This window comes from Mangifera indica, chromosome 1 (assembly GCF_011075055.1).
Source record: "Mangifera indica cultivar Alphonso chromosome 1, CATAS_Mindica_2.1, whole genome shotgun sequence".
Lineage (NCBI taxonomy): Eukaryota > Viridiplantae > Streptophyta > Magnoliopsida > Sapindales > Anacardiaceae > Mangifera > Mangifera indica.
Window position 1 is genome coordinate 1,271,288 of NC_058137.1, and position 24,667 is coordinate 1,295,954.

General features: G+C 34.4%; 4 protein-coding genes across 4 annotated transcripts; 2 read left to right on the top strand and 2 right to left on the bottom strand.

The window, feature by feature from the left end:
* The first annotated feature begins 176 nt into the window (after window positions 1-176).
* On the top strand, window positions 177-4,237 carry LOC123225023 (probable serine/threonine-protein kinase WNK5). The gene is made up of 5 exons (XM_044648868.1): window positions 177-1,088; window positions 2,062-2,327; window positions 2,412-2,793; window positions 2,874-3,144; window positions 3,236-4,237. The coding sequence occupies exons 1-5, from the start codon at window positions 999-1,001 to the stop codon at window positions 4,003-4,005; spliced, it is 1,779 nt and encodes a 592-aa protein (XP_044504803.1). The 5' UTR covers window positions 177-998; the 3' UTR covers window positions 4,006-4,237.
* A 411-nt stretch (window positions 4,238-4,648) lies between these two features.
* Window positions 4,649-7,921, top strand: LOC123225031 (protoheme IX farnesyltransferase, mitochondrial). The gene is made up of 7 exons (XM_044648880.1): window positions 4,649-5,095; window positions 5,192-5,321; window positions 5,660-5,797; window positions 5,947-6,080; window positions 6,425-6,550; window positions 6,899-7,002; window positions 7,261-7,921. Exons 1-7 carry the CDS (start codon window positions 4,854-4,856, stop codon window positions 7,641-7,643), a joined length of 1,257 nt encoding a protein of 418 aa, XP_044504815.1. The 5' UTR covers window positions 4,649-4,853; the 3' UTR covers window positions 7,644-7,921.
* Window positions 7,922-15,231: 7,310 nt separating this feature from the next.
* LOC123225041 (transcription repressor OFP1) lies at window positions 15,232-16,619 on the bottom strand. Its single transcript, XM_044648891.1, has one exon. It carries the CDS (start codon window positions 16,494-16,496, stop codon window positions 15,318-15,320), a length of 1,179 nt encoding a protein of 392 aa, XP_044504826.1. The 5' UTR covers window positions 16,497-16,619; the 3' UTR covers window positions 15,232-15,317.
* Window positions 16,620-19,457: 2,838 nt separating this feature from the next.
* On the bottom strand, window positions 19,458-22,083 carry LOC123225050 (U-box domain-containing protein 16-like). The gene has a single exon (XM_044648901.1). It carries the CDS (start codon window positions 21,634-21,636, stop codon window positions 19,585-19,587), a length of 2,052 nt encoding a protein of 683 aa, XP_044504836.1. The 5' UTR covers window positions 21,637-22,083; the 3' UTR covers window positions 19,458-19,584.
* Window positions 22,084-24,667: the final 2,584 nt, after the last annotated feature.

Below are 24,667 nucleotides of genomic sequence, written 5' to 3' on the forward strand. Positions count from 1 at the left end.
AACCCAACCAATCTGAAGAAGAGATTTGCAGTAAAATATATAATTTTTATGTAAGTATTTATATAAAAATAAATAAATTATGATTATATACATCAGATGCAGCCTTCCCAATATACCAACTCGTTTCGTATTAATATTATTTCATTTTGGACTTAGTCAAATTTCGTCGCCTCAATGGTGTAATCGGGGGCCGTATAATTTTTTTTTTTGTTCTTTCTCGTTAAACAACCACCACCAGGATCCTTTTCTTTCATAATTTTTCTGCTGTTTCATTGTCTGTTCTCTTGATCTCTGCAAGCTTCTCAAAATCTAAATCAACGCTCTTGATTTTCTCCTAGATTCTCCCTATCAAAATCTTGCTGTAGTTTTGAATTTGTTGTAGCTCTTACATCCACAAATGGTGCTGTCCAAGCGTGGCCATAGATTCTTCAAGTTTCGCTGCAACCCAGTTGAATATTTCATGCCAAAGTCTCAAAGCTTATCGTGAATTAATTCTCCACCACTAACGAAATCATATTCTCCTGCTTTCTCTTCGTCTTCTTCAGTAGTCCCACTTTCTGTATTATTGTCACTTGCTTTCCTTAAGATTCTCTTTCTTCACAGTTTTTTATTCTGCTTGCTAGCTCTATAAAATCTTCGATATTTCAATTCCTTTTTGGGTTTTAACGCAGATGATTGCCAAAGACTACGAGTATAATTCACATCAAGTTGTGGAAATGGCTTGGATTATGCTTTGTGTCGATTATTCAAGGCTGTTTTGGTTGTTATTCGGAGTCTTTTCTTATGAAAATCATGAGGGAAAGCCGCGGATCATCTAGCACTTGTAGAATATATAATAATTCTCTTCTTTTTGTATCCCATCGAATAAAAGAACACAGCCAGCTTTCTTCTTATTTACTGTCGAGTCAGATAATATTAGAAATATCTACTTCCATATTTATACAAACAAATAAGCTCTGAAAATCTGCGGTTGAGGATCTTTGATTAATTTCTCTGCCATGTACAAGAAGAGTTCGAGTGGTTGCATTGATGGAGCCAAGACGCAGCTTCCATACGTTGAAACAGATCCATCTGGTCGGTATGGACGTGTAAGTTTCTTCTTCCTTTTTTATTTTTTATTTTTCTATATAATCTGAGTATCTTTTTTCTAATTTCATTTCATTAATGGTTCTTCCTAGAATCCAGTACAAAATTTATTATAGCATGCATGAACCTAGTTCTAGCTCCTAGAAATTTTTTCTCTATAATTAGTGGAGGAAAATTAAAAATTATGCTCCATGTTTTTCCTTGATTATGTTCTTTACTTTATAACAAGTTGGTTTTGTTGAGAATTATTAAGGATGGTGCCGGCTTGCTTTTTTTGAAGACACATTCTTTGTATTTTCCACTCTATTTCCACTTCTCAAATAAAACAATTCAATGTAATTAAAAGATTATGGTATATAATATAAAATACTGAATTACTATAAAGTTTATAGAAATATTTAATAAATTACATTCTTTGAATCCATACTATTCATGAAATTTGTTGTATTAATTGTAATGATCGATTTCCTTTTTTTAAAACTTTATACATAATAATTTTTAATAGATACAACTATTATATTAGAGTTTGGGAGAAAGATTTTGTATTCTCCTATTAATAAGTCAAATAATCTAAAAACTTTTGTTGAAACATTTACCCAAATCGGTTTTACTATTTGTGAAGTATATTTGTTTATCTTAATATATTATTTTAAACCAATATATAAATATTTGTTGGATTATTCAATTATTCAATTTTAATTAATTGAAAATTATAATCAATATTGGTCAAAAATAAAAAAATTTCTAACTATACAACATGACTATGCTTGACTTATTGCCCGGGAATGACTTTTACCAGTGAAGAGGCGCATCCAGTTTGCTTGTAAACTTGTAAAGCTTAATTTTATATCTGATAGCCGGCTAGCTAATACAAGAAGCTTGAAAAGTTTCGTGCATGAGTAAGATTTGTGTCAATGGCAAGCTAGCTAATAATAGTGGTTAAATGTGTAATGAGGGTGTTCTTGTTGGTTACAGTTGAGGGAAGTTCTTGGCAAAGGAGCCATGAAGATAGTTTACAAAGCATTTGATGAAGTCATGGGCATGGAAGTAGCCTGGAATCAAGTGAAGCTCAATGATGTATTCCGTTCACCAGAGGAATTGCAGCGGCTATACTGTGAAGTTCACCTTCTCAAGAACCTCAATCATGGCTCCATCATTCGGTTCTACACTTCTTGGATAGATGTCGATCGAAGAACCTTCAATTTCATCACTGAAATGTTAACCTCTGGCACCCTTAGAGAGTAACTTCTTCTCCTTAAAACTTACAAAAGTGTATACGTATAATTTTATTGTGAGATTTTTTATCTAAACCTGATGAGATACAGGTACAGAAACAAGTACCAGCGAGTTGACATTCGAGCAGTCAAAAACTGGGCTCGTCAAATTCTTGGTGCTCTTGCTTATCTCCATGGCCATGACCCTCCAGTGATACATAGAGACCTCAAGTGCGATAACATCTTCGTCAATGGCCATCTTGGGCAAGTTAAAATTGGTGATCTTGGCTTAGCAGCTATTCTCCGTGGCTCTCAACACGCTCATAGTGTCATAGGTACACCGGAATTCATGGCACCAGAATTGTACGAAGAGCATTACAACGAGCTGGTGGATATTTACTCCTTTGGCATGTGTGTGCTAGAGATGCTTACATCTGAATATCCTTACAGCGAGTGCTCCAACCCAGCACAGATTTACAAGAAAGTGACTTCGGTAATTAATCTTTCTGTTACACTTCATTATAGAAAAACCTGACAGTGAGTCCATTAAAGAATTGCTCAATTTATCGCCAGGGAAAGTTGCCAGAAGCATTCTACAGAATTGAAGATGCAGAGGCCCGACGTTTTGTGGGGAAATGTTTGGAGAATGTTTCAAAGAGGTTGCCTGCTAAAGAACTCTTGCTTGACCCATTTCTGGCATCTGATGAAGGCGATATACTGAAAGTCGCTATGCCATCCTTTGTCTATCCAAAGTTGACAAAGACTACAAATATGACCATCACTGGCACAATGAATCCTGAAGATGACACCATTTTTCTCAAAGTAAAAATTTCAGATAAGGAAGGTAGTGCCTTGATACATTCATCCCATCTTAAAATTTGGACTTCAATGGAGAATTGCGAGATAACAAAAGCTAATAATTTCAATGTTTACAGGTCATAGCAGGAACATATACTTTCCATTTGATATTTTCCATGACACAGCAACTGATGTTGCTTTGGAGATGGTTAAAGAATTGGAGATAACTGATTGGGAGCCACTTGAAATTGCTGCAATGATTGAGGAAGAGATATCTTCTTTGGTCCCTAATTGGAAGGCGTATTGTGGCTCACCTAAATTCCATCATCAATATAGCTTCAGCTATGAAGACGAAGATGATGATGCAGTGATCCATGGCCACCATCCTTTCTACTCCAACTCTTCCTATTCCTCCTCCCAGTCTTCTCTTCCAGATTTCATTTCTTCTTCTCACAACTGGCTTCAACAATGTGAAGACTTGTTGAATAACGATGATGCAAGTTCCAATGGCTCCTTTAACTCTCTAAACTACTCAAACTTGGATTACTATTCGGGCAACGAAGAAGATAATTTCGATGTAAGTCATAGAGGAGAGCCTCTCCACATTACGAGGACCAACAAGACTACAAGATTTTGCCCCACAACAAACCATAAACAGTGCAATGAAAAGGTAAATTCATGGAAAGCTTATGGCTCCAATATCCATCAAAGAAAGGTGTCCAGGATTCGTTCAATGGTGGACGTACGCAGCCAGCTTTTGCACCGCTCACTAGTAGAGGAGATCAACAAGAGGCGCTTGTTTAAGACTGTTGGGGCCATTGAGAACATTGGATACCATGAACCAGGAAATAGTAGCAGCAGCAGTGGAGATGGGTTGTACGGGAGATGTTCTTCCAGTACAAGATGAATGGTGGATCACGACGAATAGCAGAGATTTGAGAGTGGGGTTAAAGTTAATTGCCCCCCCTAATCTCATAGTTTATAATGTTATTTAATTTTTCATTGCCTTATGGTGTGATTCATTAAGTATGTACCTTTTGTGACACTTTGAATATGGAGAGAGAGACAGACATGCCTCCTAATACTCCTACCGTGGAAAGTTTGTCAAATAATAATAAACTGGTGTGAGGTTGAAGTAATATGTTTGTTCTGCTGTATGCATGTTTCTACGGACTATATTCTTCTTTATCAAAACGAAAAAGACATATTTCTATATATTACAAATAAGATAGCTTTGAATTAAATTAAATCTAAATAAATATCAATTTAAGTTAGATTTAAATTTATAATAATTAATTCGAATTTAAGTTAATGAATGATAACATTAAAGAATAAGAAAAATCATTAAAGAAAAAAAATGTTTAAAAGAAGAAAATTTGTAAATGAAGAAAAAAATCCCTACAGGGTAAACTCTTACATGATACAATTTATAAGGTATTTATTGTGGGTCAAGTTTGAACTCAATAAACTAGCCTTTTTCAACTCAAGCTCAGTTTCTTTGAGCTGAGTATACTAGAATTCAACATGAACTTAAGGGGAAAAGTGTTATTGTTGGAGGGGTTAATTGATTTTTTGGAAAAGAAATAAAAATTTCGGGTTTGAGGTAAATTCATGATATTTGTCAAATATTGGGGTCACTTCTAAACGACCCCGGTTACTGAAGAACTCATTAATCCATAGTCGATCGGCGAAAACGCCATCCTTCAACATAGTGTAGCAATTTCATCGCTTCTGGGTTTACAGATACATCAAATCATGTGGCAAAGCGGCGTCGTGCGACGACTGCTGTCTCACTGCCAATCTCAGAAACAAAATTCATCGACTAAATTAGGGGTTCTAGTCAACAGAAAACCCGGCGTTCCTTCTCGCGCCTCCTCCTCATCCGCTGCAGCCACATCCACATCCACTGCTACAGACACAGCTACAGCGGCAGATCTCTCGTCACTGGTTCGCCACTACGGTCGTTGCTATTCGGAACTCGCTAAAGCACGCCTCAGGTTTGTTTTCTCTGAAATCTTGTAGAAACATGATTGATTAAGTAATCGATATTTTGTTTTTGTTATTGATTGGTGTTACTACTATTGTATATGTAGCCTGTTAGTCGTTGCAACATCTGGAACTGGATTTGTACTAGGAAGCGGATCCGCTATTGACATAGCTGGACTTTGTTGGACTTGTACTGGAACTATGATGGTTTCTGCTTCAGCAAATTCTTTAAACCAGGTTTTTATTAATTCACTTCACTATTCCAATTAAATTAATCTATGATATATTCAGTTTACCTTTAAGTTTTAGTGAGGCTAAGTATACCTGCGATAACATCGATTGATTTGTGCTTAATTGAAGTAAAAATACTATGAATGGAAGAATCCAGTTGAAATTTGATTAGAAGAAAATCATTTTAAAAAATTTAGCAATGTGTGGCAAAATGGGTGTGTGGAGTACTATAGTATTATTTTGTGTGTGTGCAAGTAACCCAGCCTACAAGTTTTTGAATACAAACTGTCTTGCTTTGATTTGTTGCTACCATAATGATCATGGTCGATTATATGCATTATTAGGTATTTGAGATAAAGAATGATGCTTTAATGAAGCGAACAATGAGAAGACCACTACCTTCAGGCCGCATTTCGGTACCTCATGCTGTAGCCTGGGCTTCATTTGTAGGTGTAGGTGGCACTGCTTTATTGGCTTGCAAGGTGACCAAACAAATTTACTCAATTACACTTTAGTATTTATTTTAAACTAATTTCGACTCTGAAGATGTGATATTTTGTATTTGCCTAATGTTCAATGTATTGTAAACTGAGAAACTAATTTTGCAACTTTGATGACAAGGTTTTTGCAGGCTAATATGTTGACAGCTGGGCTTGCAGCCTCTAATCTTTTTCTTTATGCATTTGTATACACACCATTGAAGCAGATTCACCCAATAAATACATGGGTTGGGGCTGTTGTTGGTGCTATTCCTCCCCTTCTTGGGTAATTTATTCTTTATCTTTAAGTTGCATTTTTTACCGGATGTTAATTTATTTCAATAGTCTCATGAGAAAAATCCTTTTCATTTCACTACATATTGCAAGTGCTACTGACAAAGTTGATCCAAAATGTTTAATGCTTTGGGAGTTCAATAAAGAATTGAAAATTTGATGGACCTCTTCATACCAATTTGATGTTCACAATTATGTTGAGCTGATATTCTAAAAGCATTGGCCCACATTAAATGGGAGCTTGTGGTCTTTTTTTTTTTTCAAAATTATATTTTTGCCCACTTGTGATAAGTGGCCTTTAATGGAGGCTTATCTTCTCCTTTACTGAATTCACAGGTGGACTGCTGCTGCCGGCGAGGTTACCCTCAATGGAATGCTTCTCCCTGCAGCTCTCTATTTTTGGCAAATACCCCACTTCATGGCTCTTGCATTCATGTGCCGCAATGATTATGCTGCTGGAGGGTATGCACATCTATTGTAGATCGATGCGTTTATAATTAAGATAATCAGTCAGTTCTGACTTTATCACCAAGTGGTAAACAAATGCTGCTTTGGTGTTGGGCCTGTTGGCTAAATGGTTCTGTCTGTGGGACATTGTTTCAGCATTGAATCTTTTTGTTCTTTTTTTAATATGATCATGCATCTGAAACACACAAACTATTTGTTTATAATGTGCTTTAAACTGGAGTTTGCTAAGATATAAAACCTAACATGATCCTAAATACAGTTTACTGTTGAAAATACAGCATAAGTCTTTTGGGAAAAAATAATTTCAGGAATTCTTATTTTTATCATTCATTCCTTTTTCAGGTATAGGATGCTATCGTTTGCTGATCCTTCTGGTTACAAAACTGCTTCAGTGGCATTGAGAAATTGCTTGTATCTGATTCCATTGGGATACTTGGCCTATGATTGTGAGTTACATTATACCAAATACAGGATTTGTTAATGTTATTTTGTTTTTTCATATATGCTAAATTTGGTCCTCTACCATAATGTGATTCCATATATTGGGTGCCAGACTAGGATACCCTTTTGCATTGCCAAGCTTCTTGACTAAACTATATATCCTTTTCACCTGTGCAAGTAGTTGTAATGTTAATGATAAGTTGTGTTAGAAAATAACTTTACATGGGGATTTATCTCAAGATTTAATCAATTTGTTTTGTCAGGGGGAGTGACTTCTGGATGGTTTTGTCTTGAATCATCACTCATCACTTTGGCTATAAGTGCTGCAGCATTATCATTCTACCAAGACCGGACTACTCAAAAAGCCAGAAGGATGTTCCATGCCAGCCTCCTGTATCTTCCTGTGTTTATGTCTGGACTCCTCTTTCACCGACTCACTGATAATGAACAAAGCCTTACAGAAGAAAGTTCAGAGAAAATATCTGAGCTTTCATCATCCACAGAAACTTTAGTAGAAGTGAGCAGAAATTCTAGCAGGAAGAACAAGTTAAATGATACCTCTGTTGATAGAAAAGCACGGCCACCTGTAGCATATGCCTCTGTTGCACCGTTTCCTTTCCTGCCTGCTCCTTCCTATGCCCCCTGATAAGTGTATCGAGTTCTCAAATTTCTTTTGGTTAACATAATAAACGTCCAAAGGGAACTGTGTAAGATTTCTGGATTTTCCAGAAGACTTTTGGACAATTTTCTCCTGTTTCCCTCTCCTTCTTGGGGTGGAATAAGTTTTACTTTGTTTTAAAGGTTGATAATCCGCAATAGGTTGATTATTTTTATACACAGCTGAGGAGAAGAGAATGATGTGTACTCATGTTGATCATTTCGTAAGTTTTAGTTTCAAATGCAAGTACATCTGTTTTTGGGTTCTGGGCTTGATTATTATTTGGAGCAAATTTTTGGTATGAATTTCTTCTTATTAATAATATAATTTTGATCTTTATACCCTATATCTAAGTTAGCTAAAGAAAAGATGAGGAGATAGATCTGGGCAGGGCCGGCAATGGCTGTGCCGAGCTGGGCTGTGTTAAATTGGGTGTGGTCTGTTGTGTCAAGGTCTGCAAAAATGCGGACTATGATGGATTGTAAAAATGCAATCAGGGCTAACTCCTTTTTCTTTCAATGCTGGTCCAGATACAATTGTTGTCTCTGTTGAAAAACAGCTTGAAGTAAAAATTTTATCTTGTTTCCCTCCTAAACAGTTTTGCTTTTGTGTATCTCTTGTGCCTGATTAATATTTGCTGCTATGGTAGATTTTGTTTTATGCATACACTGATGAAGGTGCCCATAAGTTTGGTTATGATTAACAAAAAGTTTCCACTTACAGGAATGGAGCTTAGGTGAATTCAAATTTGTAATTGGGGAATATATCTGTCAGCCTACAGATCCCCAAAATCCTTCCTCCATCGAGCTCAAATGTTCATTTCTAAATATAAAACATTTTAGTAGAACACTCAAGACGATCACAATAGCAGATCAGATCCTGATTCTTCTCATTTTATACAACATTTCCAAGTTTCTATGGTCATAATTTGTAGGTACAAAATTACTTGCATTCAGAATTTCCTATCAATATCAGATAGTAATGCTCCTGATTTGGTTGACCTAATTGGATTTTAAAATCTTGTCACATTTTTCTTCTTTTTATTCTTTTACACTGATCAGTTAGATGTACAGTCTGGGATCCATGGTTTCCTTGAAGAGAATTGAGTTTTGAAAAGGGGTTGGGTGTACTTGGAATTGTATGTAAATATAGCTAGAAACATTCGATGCTGTTTGGCATGAACAAAGCAATGGAATGGAGATAAATGAGTTGGGCTTTTAACAATTCTAAATATAGTTTGTTCGTTTGTGGCCTATGGGTTTGCCTGTTTGAAGATTAGGGCTTTAGACCCATATTGAAAGTGAAGTGTTCATTTGGGTTGACAATGGGAATTTGATTACATTAGAATGAAAACAGATGAACTTAGCATACATTATATTTCATACCAATCCGATGTTTCTTGATTTGATGGAAGAGAATAAATTAAAATATTAAATAAATTAGCTGAAATGATACAAAATTGTCTCAATTTGTTTGTGTTTAGAGTTCATATGTATAATGATACCACTTCATCCTCACTTTCTTTGTTAATTAGTAAGAATAGAGCTAGCAGTAATCTTGATTAACCCTGCATTAAGTAATTTTCTGTTTGTTACAAATTCACCTTTGATTGTCATCCCTATGTTTTTAATTTGGATTGGACATCGATTCAATCCAAGGATTGATCTATGAATTAACTAATCTTATTAGTTGGTCGAAAAGGTGATCATAATATAACATAATTAAAATTTTAAGTCATGTGACGTCAACATAATAATCTGACTCGATAGTTGAATTTTCGTCTACGTAAATTTGGTTGAGACATCAAGCGAAGGACAAGGCCCCACATGAATCTAATAACAAAACAACTTAATAGATTTCTTAGATTTTATCTCAAATCTGTAAGAAAATACACCCAGAAGATTTTGATAGTCACATTTCAGTTCAATCATATCTAGGCTTCCCCACAATCTAACAACTGTAATAGATTCTAACTTTGCAAAAAGTCTTTCATATTTAATTGCCTATTAAGTAGCAGTGGGAGGAGTAGGGTCCCTTTCTTCTTTCTATTTCCACCTACCATTTAAAAACCTTATTTTTATAAAAATTATTTACTTCACTTTTCAGCTTTCAATCAAACATACATGCTTGATGGATGCTCCTCCTCAGCTGTCACCTTCAGTTTATCAGTGGCTTCTTATCTGCATTTATTCCTGCTTTTCAGCAAGCATTATTGAACTTTGATTCTCCTATAGAAAAATTCACATAATGTTAAGTTCAAATACACATGAAATTCTATTAAATTCATTTCTCTTCCAATCAAGAAAAAGATTAAACAACTTTTAGTAATTAGAAGTTGCTTAATAGAGTGATTAATGAAAAACCCAGAAACTAATTTCCTAACAAACAAGAGGAAAAGAAAATTAACTGTCAAAAATCAAAGCTCTCTTTCTCGTTTTCTCTATTGATTCAAGAGAAGAGAATGATAGGTTAACTAAATGAGGGGTTACAAGTTGTTGATGATAAAAATTCTTGCAATGAAAGTGAAAATCCGATAGAGTAATTGTATAAGATACAAAATTATTGTCACAAGTTATATAAAGACAAAAGAACGTCGTTTTTGTATCTTATATTATTATACAACGAAATTTAATCATATAATAATGAATATAAATTTTTGATCAAATAGATGAATCATTTTAAAACCCTCATTTCATTTCGATAGTTATCGCTTGCACCGGATCGTACCTCTAATGATTAAGTGGAATTTTTACCACAAGTTATGGGCGAGAATACATAAATTGGTCGTCTTTCGCATTGGCATTGAGTGAACGCAAAGAAGAATAAAGACAAGAGCACATGAGAATCAGCGAATGAAAATGAAATTGCCATTAATTATTATATTGCACCCGTGTACACAGTCCCAATATAGCTTAGATTTGCCAAGATTTTTGTCTCCCCCTCGTGCGTATATTCACTTTTGCCCCAACTCTTAAATAACTTTCACCGAATCCCATTGAATTTTAGTGACTTAATTCATTCTACAAGTTTTCTTCATCAAAATCTACATCTATAATTTAAGACTAAGTTTATGTTTAAGATCAAAAAGAGAGAGAAAACTAGGGTTTGAATGGGGGTAAAAATAGAATTAGAGCTATAACATATTCTAAATTTTGAATAGTAGTTAAGATCCTCAGTTTTCGATTATCTCATAAATCATTTAATAAAAATAAAAATCAAAACAATATCTAAAATTCGTTGGTAGTTTGAATAGATTTAAAAACTAGATTGATTAATTAATATTTAATTTAAACTAGTATTATATGATCATTTCTCATCTCTTATATATTAATTTTGGGGTTAAAAGTAAAAAATATTTGTTGTTTTCCAAAAGTTTCCTAAAGATTCCGAGAAAACCCTCTCATGAAAGTATATCAAGAATATTTTCGATGAAGATTAATCCTAAGATCCCTTCAATTAGTTAGAAAGAAAACAAAATCATATTGAATATTTGTCTATACATTTCATAATTATCTAAATAACAGAAAAAAACAATATATATATATATATATATATATATATATATATATATATATATATATAATGTTTGTGAAAATTAAAAAAAAAAAGAGATAGCTTAGAAGGTTGAATACACATGAGATGAGGAAAAGTAGAGATGGATGCATGTTGCGTAAATAAAGAGTAGAATGGTAGGAAGGGAGTGAGTTAGGTTTGACAAATTAAATAATGTCATGTGAAAATATAGAGAGTACTAAGAGTATTGTTCACAGATGTGATACAATTGTTATGTAAATGGTAAACATATATGGTTAATAATAATGTTACTGTTCCAATCTATCTTGCGTTTGTTATTACTGTTATGTCTACCTCAACCAAAACACCCTAGTTTTAAATCGTAAATGTCACACATGTTATATAGTCCCACTCTGATAACATTATTCAACAATACAATTAGATATTATTGTGGTACACTCCCTCTATAACAAAAGTATTAAGTTACTACAACATATTATTGGTAATTCTCGCCCTTAGAAAAATTGACAGGAGTTAAACCGAAGATGTATTTGATTGGGATAAACGACTAGTTAAACTATTAATAAACAATGACTAGACAAAGATTTTTGTATGTCTACTTGTAAATCAAACTAAAATGCGAGTAAAAGTCATCCATTCAAAGGTTATGAGAAGAGTAAATATTGATAGTTTTCATGACATATTATCCTTACCAGACCAAACATAATTATCTTTGAGATAATGTCTACAACAGAAGTTAATAGAAGTATATATTCAATTTATTAGAATTTACTTTATTTTTATGTAATTACAAAATTAATTCCTCTTGTTATGTTACTACAAAATTATACCGAGGTAAAAAGTGAACTTTTTTGTAACTCTTAAAGTTACTTTATCAGAATTTTCTAAAAAGTTAAATAACATAATAATAATGTAAACTCTTAAGTAGTAAACTAAACCATTTAAAAAAAAAAATTATTCGGTTTATTATAATCATCATTTTTTGCACAAAATTATACATTTGATTTTTCATATTTATCGGTAATACAAAATTTTGACTCCAAACTAATACGAACAACAGAATTAGTAAAAATATATATTCAATTTATTAGGATTTAAGTTATCTTACCTAATTATCCAAATAATTTTTTTTCATTTATAGATGAAAGAAATGCGACAACATTTTATGTATGATAATGTCTTAATTTCCCAGAATTAACATGTTTGTTCATTGTTCATATCAATCCCAAAACTTATTAAATTTATTGTGAATTGGATAGAGAAATAAGAATGACAAAACCCAGAATCTCCGGGTTTTGTTCCTCGTGTTGTTTCATTTTCATTTATCTATTTATTTTCTTTGCATGGCATCTTCATAAATCATTTTAAATATCTCTTCTTCTGACTTGCCGACACTAACCCTAATTTACATCCGACCGTTTCTTTATTTCCACCTGATTTTATAATAACACCACTAACATCTCGCCACGTCAGTTTGTACACCCGAATTGTGGGTCCGGCTGACAGTGCTCATTTTCCGTGACATTCATTGAACCCAAATGAGTATATATTATTTTGAATAATATTATGGATATTTATTTTGATTATATAAATATATCTAAAATATATATATATAATTTTATTATATAATTTTCAATATTACGTTATTTGTTTTACATTCAATAACAGAATGTTTTTTTGCCTGACAATTAATTGTAAATTATTATAATTTATGACGAATAAAATAAAATTATTTTGGTGTCATTAGGCGACTGTTTTAGACCTAGAAGAACATAATTTAGGTCTCAAGATCTTCCCTACCTAATGATGGGATATAATATTTGAATTAAATGAATTTTCCCCTCCTGCTACACCGACTCTATACATTTATTTTAAAATTTTAATTAAATATTCAAATAATATATTATTTATATTATTAAATATTATTTATATTTAATGTAAAATTATTTAATTATATAATAATTATCATTTAAAAATTTAATTAAAAATTTAAAACTAAATATATATAATTTTATTATAACTATAATTGTAGTGGGTAGTCTTGTTTAGTTAATCCGTTGCTATCAGCAGGAGAGGAGGAAATAGACAACAAAATCTCTTCTATTATTTTTCCATCATGGTAGTTGAGTAGACTATGAATATATCACACATGGGAAAATTCAGTTCACCAAATGTTAAAATTTTTCAATTTTAAATACACATATACCCTTTTCCTTTTGTTGTCCTACATTTCTTTTTTATTCCCAACTCATAAAAAACAAGAGAGGATTCAAATAATTAGTTTGAATTGGTGAATAGTAATATTTAAAAAATTAATTGTAATATTAGAAAAATAATAATAATTGAAAAATAATAAAAATAATAAAAAAAAAGATTCACTGATGAGAGATAAACTATGATACCAACATCAATTTCTAACTAAACTCTAAAATTATTAAAAACCCTAATCAAATTGTTAAAACCCCACATCAAAATTTATTTAATAGGAGTATAAAAATTTTTTTTTTTTTTTTTATAATTATATGTGCAGCCTGACCTAATTAGTATTATGGTATATACAAATTAGTTTGGCATCCATAATTGGGGTCTTGAATATAGAAAATGTCTAAAATTTGGCAACATGATTTTTATATATACAATATTAATTATCAAAGTCATAAAATATTATTAAGAACTTTGATAAGATTTCAAGACAAGATGATGTTAATCTGTCTAATTTTTGTCATGGAGATCTTGTCTTGTCATAGTTTATATCTTGGATTATCTTTCCATCGAAAACAATGAGTGTTGGTCATTCCCAAATCCTTCTTTAAAAGATTCATTGTTTTTTTTTAATTAATATATATTTTTACTTAAAAAAAAAAATAGTCATAGAATGGTAAAGTCTCAAAAGCCTTAATAAAAATACTCAGAAACCGCAAAGTTAGGGATGATTCAGAACAAATCCCGCTAAGAGAACGTGATAATTTTCTCAATATATTATATGGTTGGTATGTCAAGCTTGAAGTTGCTTGTCTCATTAAAAGACAAGTAGGCTTCATATCGGTGCTCGTCACAAGAAAGACACAATATTTACTACATATATTGACAAAACCTTGTTTTGTTTCTAAGAAAATATTATGAAATTTTCTGAACCATTCATCACCAACTCTCTTTTATTTTATGTATACTCGTGCTAAGATTAATTTGAAAGTGTATAATGCTTTTGAAATTATCGAAGTAACTTTTACTTTTTGAGAGATCAAATTCAACTTTAGCCAAAGCTAGAAATCTTGAAAGAGCTGCTTTTGTGGGCTTGTGGGTTCACACTGTACAGAAAATTTGAATTTACCTTTTGATTTTAACCTTGAAGAATTTTGAATTTTCAGCTTTAGTTTGTTGGTGGACAAACTGCCCAGAGAGGGAGAGGCCTTCTGGTGTGTGAAAGAAAGATAAAAAACTGAAATCTTTGTCCTTGAAAGAGTGTTTTCTTTAGGAGGAAAAATCTGTCAGACTTTGTACGTGAGGGTCCCCTTTATATATATCTATTATTCTCGAGCTGGTCTCAAAGCATGCAATGCAAGTACTGATCTTCAGAAAACTGATTTCTGTCTTTTCGGTCTCTTTTGAAAGAAGAAAAACATGGCGATGGAGGAAAGCAAATTGAAAATGGACAAAACCCCACCTCAAATTGCACTACAATTTTAAGAATCTCAGTTTTGGCAAATTAAGAAGCCAAAATTTTGCTGGAAATTGGATACAGAACAAGCTTAACTGACCAGAGAGAGAAGAAATTGCGAGCTTGAAACTGCTAAACGGTGTAAAGTGACTGTGGGGTCAAATTATTTTGTCTAAATGTTCATTTGAAAACAAAATATGCCACGGCAATCGAACTTCGCCTTTTCCGAAGAGAAGAAATTGAAAAGGAATTTTTGTTTGGTGGGTTTTTTGATGGGATTTTTCAGAAATAGAGAGAAGATTTTACACCTGCAATTAATTGCTTTTGATCTAAAACGTTGAAAACTAGTAAAATTTCTGCTAATTGAAAAAGCTAATGACGAAATTATGCTCAACTACATTCTTACTCTTTATGGAAATTTAAGAGAAATCAGAAAGTTATATACATATCTGAAATTATGGAAGCAATTATTACAGCTTAATCCTAACGTCAGTCAAATCGAGCCAGATTTGCTTGAATACCTTGATAATGAGTTCATGATATTCATCAGAATTTAATGAAAGATAGCAAGCCAACAAGTCCTCTAAATCCTTTGAAGCCCTGATGTTATTCTCCACAATCATCTCCACCATGGATTCTCTGAAGTCTCTTTGAGGATCAAAAGATGATTTCACAACTGCAAAACTGTCAGATAAACTCCTCCGTGAATTGCTTGAACTCAAACTCGATGAAGTGCTCCTTCGGCCGTGAGCCTGAATCTTCCTACTGGCGATTCTCGGAGAATTGGTTCTCAGACGAACTCCAGGAGAATTGGCATAACATTTTCTAACTAGACTGGTTTTATTTTGTTTAGTATCGATTCTCTCTTCTTTGACGACCTTGACTGGAAGTGAACTTCTTCTATACTCGGTTGGCTCAGGGGCCTGGTTGACGGCCTTGCAAGGCTTCGTTAAGATGGGAGGGAGTTCAAGTTCAGATAAACTATCAAACCCAACAACATTTTTAGCCTCAAGAGATTTCTTATCCACATCAATAACGATATCTTCCGCATTATTATCAGAATTGGCTTTGCAGCTGCAAGCGTTAGACCAGGCCACCATGCCATCAAAAGAGTGATCGAGAGCAAGAACTTTGTCATGCCTGTAATTCAGAACACAATCTTCCAGAAGTTTTGGCTCCGGGGAGCTGCCGTCAAGTGGTGAAGAAGAAGAATAACCTGGCGGAGAATCAGGCTTGGTCCAGATTGTAGCACGGCAGGTACAGCCAGCAGAAACAGATGAATTGACAATCTTGGGACCAGACCTGGTGGGTTTTCTTTTGAGTCTTCTTTGTTTGGCTGATTTTCTTGGTAGGTCAGGAAAATGGATATCTGAGGGTCTTGTTTCTGTGGGAGAATTGTAGAATTTATCACTTGGGATAATCTCTCTAGTGAAATAATAAGACCTTCTTGGATACTGATAATGGTCGTGGGCTTGTTTTTGTTTTGGTTTTGATAGCTGCGTTGTTGTTGTTGTAGCAGTAGAAGAAATTGACTCTTTTTTTTTCAAGGATTGAGAATTTGTCTGGTTTCTGGCTCTGCTCATATCCTTGAGCTTGTAAAACCAGGCATTGGGCATCATATCAGATAACTTGAACTTGAAATTGCCCATCACAAAACACCCTTAGAGAAAAAAAAAATTAGAAATCAGAAAGACTAGAGATAATGAAATGTTGTTCACTCACTACCCTTCTTACCATTGGACTCAAATGTGGAAGACTTAAACAGAGAGAAAGAGAGAGAGATTGTGGTGGTTTTGGGGTCCACCATGGAAGAAAAAGTTTGCACAAAAGAAAAGGAAAATGGGCCACATGACACTTAATCACCTAATTAAACAGAGACTTGTTTCCTAATCATGATTGTCTTTTGTTTACATGTAAAACAGAATTAGATGCCCATTAAGCCTTTCCTTATCTGCAGGCCCCAGTCTAAATTTTCGTACTGCAGTTAATCACTGCCTCTGCCTTCCGTGATTTCGCCACCATTTTGTGGACGTGGCTTACATGCTTGGCCTCACAGAAAAAAAGTCCCCACATCCCACAGGGTCCACCTTTCAACCTTCATATTTATTAGCCTGGACTTGTGTAATGTCTTAAAATTTTTAGCTTCAGAAGCAATTGCATTTCGTTGCTGTAAAGCGATGCTTTGGATTTGGCCAATACAAGCTGTTGTTTATGGATGTACTGCATACCCTTTGGTTAAGAAGAAATTGAAAAAGACCAAAAGGACAGAAAATTAAATGAGATAACTTTCTTAGCTTTTGGGATATTTGCAAAGCTCGTTGGGACTCAGCATTATGTAAATCCAACTTAGAAAATTTCCCGTGGCCCATCACTTCTATTCCTAGCTAAACTTTTGCTAAGGGAGATAATTCAACAGGGTTTCATGCTGTTTCAAAACTCAGTAAGTAGTAGCCTTGAAAATAAGCAAGAAATCTGGGAAAATCAATCAGAATGCATCCAAACTTGTGAACAGAAAAAAGATGATGGGCAGGCAGGCAAATATGATAAACATCAGTATTTCAATAACTTGATGCATGTGTAGTTCCAGATACCTGGCCATCCTTTTATCTGAATTCTGAACAACATCAACTAGGTTATGAAAGAAGTTACAAAATCCTGCAAAAGCCATGTATATGATTTCGACATTGATGTTTATCTTGGACCCTGGTGGCCAAATAGTTTAACATCGCATAGATTGGATGCCATCAATTCACCATAAATGGCCAAAACCTTACTGGCTTTTTCCCTTCAACAAACTACCATCCCAATCCCATACTGGCTTTAAAACAACACAAAATTAAGCTGCTGTTCATGGTCTTCTTCATTGCTAGCTGGTGTGTTGTAAACATGAGCCTGGACTGGAGGTGGGGTTTGGTCTTGTCCTAAAACTTAGATGGTCCAGTCGCCTGCCATGGTCCCCTAGTTGAATCATCCAATGATAAGGACTGGGGCTGCTCTACTTTACGTGTCCAAACTGCGATCCAGAAATAATATGGGGGACCAAATTGTCATGCTACATGATGTAGCCATTTATTAGGTACTTTGTATTATGCTGAAGCTTAAACAACGGCATGCCAGACCTTGTTCAGGGATGGCTAGTTGTCCAGCCTATGCCAACCCATTTTCCACTTCGTCAAGAACATTTGTCAAGAAAATCTGAGGATTAATAAGCCCGTCAAGGTTTCAGAAAGTAGCCCAACATAAAACAAGGCCCAAATTTTACTAGAACGAGAGGCTGAAATTCAGCAATGAAGTTAGGCTAGATTCAGGTCTAGCTGAGCTTCAAAGTCGCCTCACTTGAACTTATTTGAATTAGCTGAAAATGTTGTTGGAGGTGATCGACAAGATGAACTATATCACCGATCAGATAAATAGTATTATGAGTAGGATGAACAAAGTCATAAGAAGGAATTTTGAGTTTAATTTAAATCGAACTAATGAATTGAAATTCTAACTTAAATTCATTTAGAATCAAATAAAAAAACTCAGTTCAAATCTATATCAAACGAGATTGAGAAAGTTTTGTCAAACTTCATCATGAATCTAACCATTAAATTAAATAATTGCAAGAACTAAAATTTTTGTCAAATAATTCCGTGTACACTCTCAAATGCAAAGAATGAAACAGATTAACCAACGAAGTCGTTGATTCTTTTGCTGGACCAGATGGTGGTGGCACAGTTTCTTTTGGTAGGAGATTGAGCAACAATGGCCTGTGATTGTCAATCACTTTCTCTGCAACTGGAGGCATAGACTCAAAATTCTTTGTAGACTCCTCCTCTAACTTGCCCGAATAATGAACATCTGGGGACTTAAATCCCAACGGAAACTCAGCATTTTGAAGAAAACCATGTAGGACTCTAGCATGGGAAGCTTGGGACACGACAATGACGCATAAGACTAGTAAAATGGTGAACTCACATCTCTATAATTCCGCCATTGGAGTGTAGAAACAAGCTTGGAATAAAATAATTGCAGTGATAATGCAAGGCAAAAGAATAATGAAGAATGAAAGTGAGGTGATGATTGAATCATTGGGGTACTTAGACAAAGCTGCCTAAATTTATAAAGATGAGAAAGTCAGCCTTTGCAGTTTCTGGGTTGGAGCCATTTTACGTTGTTACACATGTTTATGTTGAAACAATCCGTGTTTTAACATTTTAAAAGGGTTTTTTTAAGAACTGTAATTAGTTGACAACAATCTAACACATCTGCGTGTCGGTCAGTTGGTGCATGGAGAACTTGAATACAACAGTTCGTTTACTTGACATCACATAGCTGGACATGTCAATGCAAAGAAATGTGAATAAGATGCCAGTCATGAATCCCACATAGCCGATTGGCTAGGACAAACCGACTTCAACTCAAAGCTTTAATTCGGTAATTCAGTTTAAGATCATCTTGTGTGTTTAATTGATAAATTATCGATAGATCTTTAATAACATTATATACTAATTTAAATAAATTTTAATTCATTGAACAATAGAAATGAGTGATAATTCATGTTTTAAGATACGTGTATTAATAAAATGATATTTTATTATATAATTAAATAATTTAAAATTAAAACCTTCAACGAATGAGCCAAGTAAATTGATTTTTCAAGTATTACAAAACAAAGAACAATTTTTTTTTCAACTTATTCCAACCATTTACAATTGGACAAATGAGATTGTAATTCAGCCACAACACTGTTAGCTAGCTAGGGAATAGTATTGTTGAAGAAGTGACAGTAGTAGTACCGGTTGTAGAGGAAGTACTGTATGCATCCAGCCCAGCAGCCCATCTCCTGAGAATTCTCAAGAGTGACGCCGCCTTTCTTCGAGCCCTCGAAGTTCCGGTTTCCATCAATTCCCAGATAAATCTCTCAATTCGGAGCACTGTTGCCAGCTCCGCCACCATTTCTGATCCTCCTTTTCTACAAATAGTCACAAGTGTAGCTGCTGCACTCTCTCTTGTCGTATCAGATCCTTCCCTTAATAAAACCGCTAGTTTTTTAATCAAATTATAAGTTTCGGCAATCGCCGCCAGACCACCTTTTTTCACCACTGCTTCCAGAATCGTTATCGACTCCTCCGGTAACACATTAATGACTTCACATATCATCTCTACGATTCCGTTTTCAACCAATCTGATGACGGTCTCTCTGTCTCCTGCCAAATTCAAAATTGCCACCAAGGCGTCCCTCTTGGAACTCGTGGGCCCGTTCTTAGCCAAGTCCATTAATCCCATTATGACACGTGTTTTCCTGCCCAGTCTTTTCCTGTGCGCGTCTACACCTGATAAACTGAATATCGTGGCTGCCGCATTTCCTTTCGCTTCCCACGTCGCGCCTGATCTCAACACCTCAATTACTCCGCTTAATGTGCCATCGGTTTCCATTATTCTCGTTTTGTTTGCTTCAAGAATGGACAAGTTGAGGATCGTTGTAACGGCATTGACCTGGAGGTTTGGAAAATTCGCACCTACATCCGAACCTAAGTACCTTACAAGCAAAGGGATAGCCCCAGCTTCGGCAATGCAGGTGCGGCTGCCAGAGTCTGTTTTGGCAAGCACTCGAAGCTCGTAAACGACATCGTTTGCTGGCTCCATTGACTGAGAGGCTGACAATTTATTAATCAAAAAGGACGCCGTCATCTTGGTAGCTTCTAAAGCCGCCTTGTTAGTTATAACTCCGTTAACTTTCTCGTTACTTGCCGCGTATTCGAAAGGTATTCCCTGCTCGCGGCACCACACAGCTATCAAATTCTTCAAAGCGGCGTTAGGTATCAAAATCGTGTGGACCATTGTCTGACCTGTCTTTGGACACGTGTTGTGTCCTGATTCGATCCAGACATTAATCGACTGGCGATCATACGTCTGTCCGGTGGCCACGACAACCGGGTCCTTCATCAGCTCCAGACTTATCGGGCAACGAAAATCAGCCGGCACATTCGCCTCCACAACCGATTTCCTTCTCCGGCGCCGAATTGCATCTGATTTTTGCGTTGACTCGCCGAAAAGAACGCATTTCGAGTAGCGAACCAGTCCGATTAATGCGACGGCAAGATGCTTTGATTTCTGATCGATTTGATTCTGAATTTCGGCTTCAAGACTCTCAATTTCTTCCCTGCAAATAAAGGCGTCGCGTAAACCTAAGCTTTGGAAAATTACATGAAGTTTCGAATGATCAGGAACGATCACTCTCTTGATTTGTTCAAGCAATGTTAAGACCTGTAGCCTCAGAGTACTGTCTCTTGGATCTACAGAGCTGGCTTGGCTGTGAGAAGAACACTGGTTTCTAATCAAAACGACGACGTCTTCAACATCTTGGCTCAAGTCCAGTTCTTTTAGATGCAAAATATCTAACAAAGTTGATAAATCCATGGTAACCTCGTGAAAACTATTAGCCACCGTTTCGATTTGCACGAGCAGCCACATCTTGCTGCCGTTCCAACAATCTTCAATCAACGTCTTCATTCTTTGCAAAACAATGTACATTTCTTCAAAACAGAGAAGGGTTGAAGGCGAAAAAGGAGAAACTTGATTACCCCAAAGCTCTTCGAATAAGACGGTCAACAGCTTCGCCTTGCGTATGATTGAAAGAGAATTCCGTTTCAGAAGGAACTGGAGAGGCCTGAGACACGAGATTTCTTGAGATAAAACGTAAAGAGATTCAACCAGTTTACGGTCTGACAATTTCGGAGATATAAATGCTTCGGCCGATGGCCGTCGTTTCCTAGGCGGAATAACCCTCGGAGAAACAGTCATGATTGATATGACCAAAGAAAATCAAAAGCAGAGAACTTTAACACGAAACAGAAGTTTCTATACAAGATAAGAGTTGGGTTGTAGATAGAAATGTTGCTTTTTTCACTGTTTTTGGTTGTTTTTGTTTCCGAAAACAGAAAACTTGTGGGAAATCAGAAAGGCGAAATGACAGGCGGCTCAAAATTTTCAAGAAAGGAAAATGTCAACCAATGGATGAATTATCATATTAGCAGCCGGCTTGTTGATATTGTTTTTATTAAGTTTATAAATATATAAACAGTAGGTGAAGGTTGTTGAGAGAGGAGGAGTTGTTCGGGTTGTCATCATCATCACCCGTATATGCCATTTAAATATTCATGCATTATTTGTGCTTTCTTCTTTTTTCCCTGTGCATATCCAGCCAGAATCTGAAGATCTGGCTCTTTTTGGTAAGAAATTTGTGTATAGAAGCCGTTAGGGTGACAGTGAAGATCTGACTTTTTGATAAACTTAAGCTTGTGATAAGTTCAAGTCCAGCCGTGTCAATGTCCATAGGTGTTTGCTTATACGGATAATGTTCCCAGAAAGACAAGGAATTGGCTGTTGTATCAGAATTGACATTCATTTTGTCTATAACAATGGTTTCAATATTAGAATGGAGTTAATTAGGTGAAAGAGATGGTTTGTTCTTATCCACAATCAATCTGATTAATTATTTAAAATAATTTTATATAACTAATTATTAAATATATAATATAAATTATTGTAACATAAAATTAACTTAATTTGATGGTATACATATTAAAAATTGATAGATGATGCATTAAGTTCAAGTTTTAATAATAAATTTTCGAAGTTTTTATTTTTTTTATTGATCTCGTCAAATTCAAATTTTTATCTTGTTTAAATCACTCTATTTTTAAAAATGGTTTTTCAGCAAAACATAACCTTAAATGGGCCGGTTTAATCCATTTTTTAAAACCATGGTTTATAAGATTTATGTTATATGGTTTAGAAAGTAGGGAAGGGTATAAAGGGCAACGTCCCAATACCCTATAAGAGGTTTGGACTTAACTATAGACTTGTTTTAAAATTTTCTTAATTGGGTTTGTTTTAAAATTGAAAATTCTAATAGAGTTTATCCTAAGATATTATTTTCTTTATAGTTATATAATAATTAATTAATATTTATTGAAACCAAAAAGATAAAAATGTATTGGAATAATATTAGTTCAAAATGAACATATATTTGAGTAAATCAATACAAATGGTGCTATCTTTCTTCTTAACTGTTGAATGTAATTGTTTGGGTTGGGTGATAGTACTTAGTTCATTTTAAGATGTAATTTATATATTTGTTTGGTTTGTCAGTAATCAATAATGCTGACGTGACAGGTAATCTGATTATCAGCTTTCGGTATTTAAAGATTTCTAAGGTAATCTTGATTTTATTATAATTGAGACAAAAATAAATTGGGACATTTAAGGGTGTAATCTTCTAAGTAATCTGGGAAGGTAATAAAATATTACTTAGAAGCAATATAGAGTTGGTGATGGAAAATGGTGAAATGTGGATAAAAGCAATATAGAGTTGGGTTTGGTTATGTCTAGTCAGGGCAAGTTCCATAATTGAGGAAGACATGGTGACCCAAAGAGAGAATATGTTCTTTATTCAGTCACCAGCCAACCAACCAAATCTAAAGGGAGCTTCGATTGGACTTAATTAGTAATTATTTAGGTGCCAATCATTTTTAACATATTCATTATTTAATTATGTATGACACCCACATTTCTTTATATTGTTTTTATTTGTTTGGCATTATGTATTGAAAGATAAGCAATACCCAAAATTATTGATAAGTTCATATATATTGGTTGCTAGTCACTGCTCTTGCAAATCAAGATTGAGATCAAATGCTGCTAGGTTCAAGAGATAATGTCATTTTGTTTTTCTTCTAAGCAAAGTGGTCTTTCATATATTGCTTGACCATCTCTAAAATTTTAGGTAATTAGAGAGTAAGGCTCACACACAGTGCCAACAGTGTTGATACATGCGATATAACTATAGGATAAGATTGAATTCAATTGAAGTCAAATCTGAATAATACCCAATTTAAAATTAGTTTGAATTTAAAATAATTAATTCGAGATTGACAAGATAAAACTCAAACTCTATTTAAAAATAGTTTAACTATAAATTTGATCAGAATCAACTTAAATTCGATTAGTTTATATTGAATCCAATTCTAGTGTGGAGCATCTTTGAAAATTGGTCTTGAGACTCTTGACCAACGTTAAAATTGCTCAGTGGGAGTTACAAGTTATAACAATCGGGCAACCCAAGTACCCAAGTTTTTTTAATTCAATGGGCCTAGTGTGAACCCATCAGCCCACCAGAAACCTGCCTTTGAGAACACTCAGAGATTAAGCCTGCTACCGGCCCGCCCAATTAAATCATTGTAGCATTAAACTAGGTTTTGATTGCTCGAGTGATGAATGGTAACACCGAAGAAAAAAGGAAAAAAGAATCATTGAAGAGACAAGTTTCGATACAACCATGTGGATTAAACAGTGATATGAGCCTGATTCAGCTTAAATTGCTTTCACCCTATCTTTCAACTTATTGTAAAATCACGATGAATTTTGTATTTATGATTTCTACAATTGGAGAGGCAATGAATGACTAATGCTGCCCCACTTTATAGCATTGGGTTATGTTTAAACCGCAGGCGTACCACTCAAACATGTTACATGTAATTTCTCCATCAAGTGAAATAACAATTGATGTTGCATTCTTTCATTGGAATCATAGGCATGTTACGTGGGTTGTAATATAAGATGTGACAAATGATGAAATGCCTTTGTATTATCAATTTCATCGTTTGGGATTTATTACTTTGGAATTTCCCATTTATGCAAATTTGTCATCCATCACTTTTCATATTTATTTGTTTTATATTTTAGGTAAACTTATATTAATGTATAAATTCCTATGCAAAACAAAAAAACATTTAGATATTCTTGACCTCCTGATATTTATAATTTTTAGTAA

Excerpts from the sequence above, each read along its gene's own strand:
- LOC123225041 (XM_044648891.1), bottom strand. The coding sequence starts at position 16,496 with ATGGGCAATTTCAAGTTCAAGTTATCTGATATGATGCCCAATGCCTGG.
- LOC123225031 (XM_044648880.1), top strand. The coding sequence starts at position 4,854 with ATGTGGCAAAGCGGCGTCGTGCGACGACTGCTGTCTCACTGCCAATCT. Across the intron at positions 6,551-6,898 it reads AATGATTATGCTGCTGGAGG|GTATAGGATGCTATCGTTTG; the intron begins GTATGCACATCT and ends TTCCTTTTTCAG. Across the intron at positions 7,003-7,260 it reads GGGATACTTGGCCTATGATT|GGGGAGTGACTTCTGGATGG; the intron begins GTGAGTTACATT and ends TTGTTTTGTCAG.
- LOC123225023 (XM_044648868.1), top strand. The coding sequence starts at position 999 with ATGTACAAGAAGAGTTCGAGTGGTTGCATTGATGGAGCCAAGACGCAG. Across the intron at positions 2,328-2,411 it reads ACCTCTGGCACCCTTAGAGA|GTACAGAAACAAGTACCAGC; the intron begins GTAACTTCTTCT and ends GATGAGATACAG. Across the intron at positions 2,794-2,873 it reads TTTACAAGAAAGTGACTTCG|GGAAAGTTGCCAGAAGCATT; the intron begins GTAATTAATCTT and ends ATTTATCGCCAG.
- LOC123225050 (XM_044648901.1), bottom strand. The coding sequence starts at position 21,636 with ATGACTGTTTCTCCGAGGGTTATTCCGCCTAGGAAACGACGGCCATCG.